At 41.6% G+C, this 5,103-nt stretch overlaps 1 protein-coding gene across 1 annotated transcript; it reads right to left on the bottom strand.

Annotated features, from left to right (window-relative positions):
- Positions 1-3,168: 3,168 nt before the first annotated feature.
- Positions 3,169-4,327, bottom strand: LOC127200373 (keratin-associated protein 9-8-like). The gene has a single exon (XM_051158573.1). The coding sequence runs from the start codon at positions 4,107-4,109 to the stop codon at positions 3,516-3,518; it is 594 nt and encodes a 197-aa protein (XP_051014530.1). The 5' UTR covers positions 4,110-4,327; the 3' UTR covers positions 3,169-3,515.
- Positions 4,328-5,103: the final 776 nt, after the last annotated feature.

Raw genomic sequence — 5,103 nt, 5'->3', positions numbered from 1 at the left:
AGACTACTGATTTCCTTCAAAATGTCTTTAAAAAATTCCTCTAAGTTGTGACATCTAGTGTCTCCATTATCATTAAGTCCTCAAATATTTTAATTTCTATTATACAACTTTCCAATTTGGTATGCATTTCAAGTCGGTAGCTTTTCATACATTGAGTCTTGTCTATAATAATTTTGTTATTCAATTTCCTTTGGTTCTGTTTAATGATTTTTTTCTAAGAAATTAAGAATTAAACAACATGGTAACTTTACAACAAAAAGAATGGTCTGTAAATGAAATTAATAATGTAATCACCATCATTACACCAAATGACATTACGGTGTCAGGAGGAAGGGGGTGGACCCTCAAATCCAAGACCCAATTCTAGACGTGCTCAGGTTTCTGTGGTGCCTGTGGGAGGTGTGAGAGGCTTATCAGGCTCTGACTTTGAGACTTCCACAGGCTCTAGGGGGTTAGCATGGATGTGAGAGCTGTCAATCAACGTTTCAAACATTCCACTAACTAGTTCTGAGTCATGAAAGGATAGTGAATAAGTAAACAGGGACAGTGAATCTCTATAGCCTTGTAAATATGATGCTCTAATGTCTGTATCTTCAAAATCGTCTTCATTTGTCTGGGAATATTTTGACATATGTCATTTTAGTAGAAATAAGCACATTATACCATTTTATTCTTAGTTTCTCCACACTGTGAGTAAGTTACTCCTGAACATACTATTGTTCTTATGAGAGAAATGATGGTCCCTGAGAGATGGGCAGGTCCTAATCTATGCAAGGTGGAGAAGGGATTTTGCAGCTGTAATTAAGAATCTCCAGAGGGAGAAGTTGTGCTAGACTATTTGTAAGTGTTCAATGTTAACCCCAGCTCCTGAGATAGGAAGATGGAGGTGGAAAACATGGGCAAAAATAATATAAGTCATGGTGCAAGGATTATGGGTAGTGTTGCAAGATTGAAAATGCCAACATTTGCTTACAGAAAGAATATAGCAATACCAACACTTGGATTCAAGCTCAATAATACTGAATTTTGACCTCTGACCTCTAGAACTAGAAGTTAACACTCTTGTACTGTTTAAACCTCTCAGTTGGTAATTCAGTGCAAAGATAACAGGAATTGAACACAAATTTCCAATCATCCTATGCCTGAGCTCTAAAAACTTCCTGTGTGTCTCTTAAAGTTCATGAAATTAAAACGTTTATGCTATCCTAGAGTTTGCAATTGTCTTATTGATAAATGTAGGCAAAAGCGAAGAGTTCAATTTCTACATTGTGTGTTAAGGGGAGAATTCCAGAAAGTCATTACATGCAATGGTTACATAGTTTAGTATAAATTGATTGAAGACTAATGGACAACTAAGTAAATTTAAGTTTGGGTCTTGAATGAAGGAGAGTATCAAATGAATATTGATGTTCATCTAAAAAATGTCTGGGCTGATTCACTGCTCTTGGAGGCAAGTTTACTGATCCTACTGGGAGGATCTTCTGCCAAGTGTTCATATCAAAACCACTCAATGCTCAGCCCGTGACTTCCCTCTTCTTTTTACATAAAAAGAAATGAAATAAAAATAATTTTCTGGGCTAGATCTCTCTCTCTCTCTCTCTCTCTCTCTCTCTCTCTCTCTCTCTTTCTCTCTCTCTCTCTCAGACACACACACACACACACACACACACACACACACACACACACATTTCTATCAAGTTTCTTAGCATGTGTCTGAGAGGACTGTGTGTCTGTGGCATCTCTTCCCACTAAGGTAGATATTTCTTTTCATTGTTCCCACATTTCTGTAGCAGCATCAGCCAACAGATTACTAAGTTCTCCATTTTTCTTTCTCCCAGAATGCCTGTTGTTTTCTCTTTCAGCTCCATGCTCACAGCTACCACTGCTCCTAGGGCCTCCTCTCCTGTTGTCTCCTCCCCTCACAACCTCGCTGACCTCAGAACCAAAGGTTTCATTTTTCTCAGTTGACTGTTTTTACCCTCCAATAGTTCAGGTATATTTTTGACTCCTTAACTGGTTCAAAGACCATGAAAGATCAAAGTGATGGCAGCATCACTAATTTGTTGTCTCCAATCTTGGGATTTGTCACCCTTCTATTTCCTTAAAGCAGTACGACCTGGAAGCAATTATTTCTGCAAGTGTGAGTGTGAGTGAAATCTTTTCTAGTTTTTTTCAGTGATACACATAGCCATATAAGAATAAGGACCAGAAAAGCAAGGTCATTTCTATGACATCAACAAACTTTTACTATGGTGGCTATTCACATCAAAGTCTCAAGACAGAGGCGGGAACACCTGGCTTATCATATGTGTGTAAATGCGTTGACCATTTGCCCGACTTGAGCTCACATCATTTAGTGGGGATCTAAAAACACTGCAGGTCTTAAAGTGTGGGTGGTGGTGATCAAGACATGAGTAATGGGTAGGGAAGAGCTCTGTTAATGAAGGTGAACCAAAAATGAGAGGAGGTAATGATGTTGCCAGAGAAGAAGGCAAAGTATACATCTTCCCAGTGTCCAGCTTGCAGTGTTAGGGTTCCTGATGCTAACACTGCACCTGTGACTCCCTGACCTCAAAATCTCACTACCTGGGCCCTTGGTTTGATCCTGTCTATCCCTAATTGCCGGCTATGACATATGCCACTTAACTTGTGTTGGGTCTGCTCAGGTGTTACTGTTTGAGTATAAAAATGCCCTCCATGGGTTCACACACTGAATGCTTGGTCCTCAGATGATGGCACTGTTTCATACGTTCAGTAAACTGGAGCAGGTGGAACCTGGGTGGAGGAAGTAGGTAACTGGGCCTTTGTCTTTGAAGGTTAAATGAGGCTCCTCACACTTTCTGGCTCTGGCTTCCTGCCTGTGTAGGAGAAACAACTTCTCAACTGCTCTGCCCACTTTGCTTTTTATCCAAATACTGGTGGCCAACCAAACCTGTATTGAAACCATGAGTACAAATAGGTCTATCTTTCATCACGTTGTTCTTTTATGTCCTGTGGACACATGATGAAATTCTACCAGCATACCAACTTTGAAACTGTTTCCAACTTAGATGATATAACATAATTTGAAGAACAACAACAATAAAAAAATCAAAACAAAGTACAATATATTCAAGAATTTATTAGAAAAACTAATGGACAAGGTGGGGTTTTTACAAGATGAATCATATAATCATATTTTTTCATTGTGAGGTTCTAATTAGATATCATGAGTTGCTTTTCTCACTTTTAATTTCTTCAGCTATAAAGGCAATTATCTCTTTGTTAAGGCTGAGAACACAAACACAGGTCAAGATCAGTTGATGTTTAAAAGCAGTCAGATGGATAAGAAGGATATCAAAGTGGATGGGATGGCATCCAATGATTAAGTTACAAATCTGTTAACAAGAAAGTGAGTGGGAGTTCTGTGAGATGCACATGCTTTTAAGTGCATATTATTAGCAAAGAGTGATGGTAAATATAATGTCCTGTGGCTATCTTGCAGATGTGTTGTTCGTGGACCTCTGGTAAGTTGATCAACAGCCACAGCAGCTGGACCCACAGCCTTGGGAGAGGCATCCAGGCACACAGACACTTGTAGGCTGGTAGCAAGTCCTGGTGCAGGTGACAGGTCCAGAGCAGGCTGGCTGGCAGCACAGGTTGAGACAGAAGGGCTGGCAGCAGGGCTTGCAGCAGCTGGACTCACAGCACCTGGGCTGGCAGCAGGGCTGGCAACAGCTGGAGATACAGCACCTAGGCTGGCAGCAGCTGGACTCACAGCACCTGGGCTGGCAGCAGGGCTGGCAACAGCTGGAGACACAGCACCTGGGCTGGCAGCAGCTGGACTCACAGCACCTGGGCTGGCAGCAGGACTGGCAGCAGCTGGACACACAGCAGCTGGGCTGGCAGCAGGGTGTGCTGTAGCAGCTGCTCACACAGCTTGGTTGGAAGCAGGTCCTACAGCAGGTGGTTTGACAGCAAGGCTGGCAGCAGCTGGAGCCACAGCAGCTGGACTGGCAGCAAGGCTGGCAGCAGCTGGTCACACAGCTTGGTCTCCAGCAGGTGGTCCTGCAGCAGGTGGTCCTGCAGCAGGTAGGCTGGCAACAAGGGGAGCAGCAGGAGTTGGTCATGGTGTTGGATGTGGAGGGAGGGTTCTATACAGGTGTTTCTGGGATTCTGACAGCTGTTTTAGACCTGGGGCTTTTATACCCTGGACACAGCAGGGCATAGCTTTTCCTTGTTGTTTGTTTCCAATGGTCATGTGAAAATACTCTTGAGGAAGTTGTTCAATGTATTACAAATCTTCGATAATTTTCTTTAAATAGCTAATTGTGGAGAGTGTGTATAGGGACTCATCAGCATTGTTCCTGCTCTGGCCGTGGTTATACGATGATCGTTGTGGCCATAGGAAGTGGTCTATTTTTTTCCCTTCATCTTGTACCAGTGGCTTAATGCGGATTAGGGAAAGGCTATCATACTGATATGTTCATAGGGTTGAATCGAATCCATGTCTGGGTCTAAGCATGTTGCTTAGCAAACCCTGCTTATTCCATACTTCAACAGGCAGTGAATATTTTCTGTGTTACATCAGCTGTATGCCCTGTCTTTTTCATATGCAAATAAACTCAAGTGTCAGTCAATAGAGCCAGTAAAATGACAGAAGGATCTAGAAATCATCAAACATTTAGATATCCCTTCTTTTCATTGGCCGGACCAATAAACTCAAGTCAGACACCCCGATCACCGCATTGTTTTTAAAAAGTGAGGAAATTCTATTCTGTAAGATGAAATCATATACCTCTATTTAAAAGAAATTGAATCCTAATGCATTTTCAGGAAAATACGTTTACTTGTATACGTAGCTTGACTGAGTATGATAGAGGTGGAGTGTGTTCATCATTCACATCAGGAAAGAATGGCATGCCTGGCTGCTGTCATCATGGTGTTATCTCTGCCCTTTTCCCTGAGGCAACTAGTGAGTCAGAGTTTGTCGATTTCTGATCTTTATTAAAAGTAAAATCACGTAGCTTGTAGTTTTTCATTTTCTCCAATTTGTTTGTGAGACTTATAGATTCCATTGTCTACAGTGATCATTTACTCATTTCTGTTAATATCATTGCACGG

This window comes from Acomys russatus, chromosome 16, assembly GCF_903995435.1.
Source record: "Acomys russatus chromosome 16, mAcoRus1.1, whole genome shotgun sequence".
Taxonomy (NCBI): domain Eukaryota; kingdom Metazoa; phylum Chordata; class Mammalia; order Rodentia; family Muridae; genus Acomys; species Acomys russatus.
The sequence above is the reverse complement of the archived record's forward strand: the minus strand, read 5'-3'. Positions and strand labels throughout refer to the sequence as shown.

Bases quoted from the DNA above. Each gene is read 5' to 3' on its own strand.
- LOC127200373 (XM_051158573.1), bottom strand. From the start codon at position 4,109: ATGACCAACTCCTGCTGCTCCCCTTGTTGCCAGCCTACCTGCTGCAGG.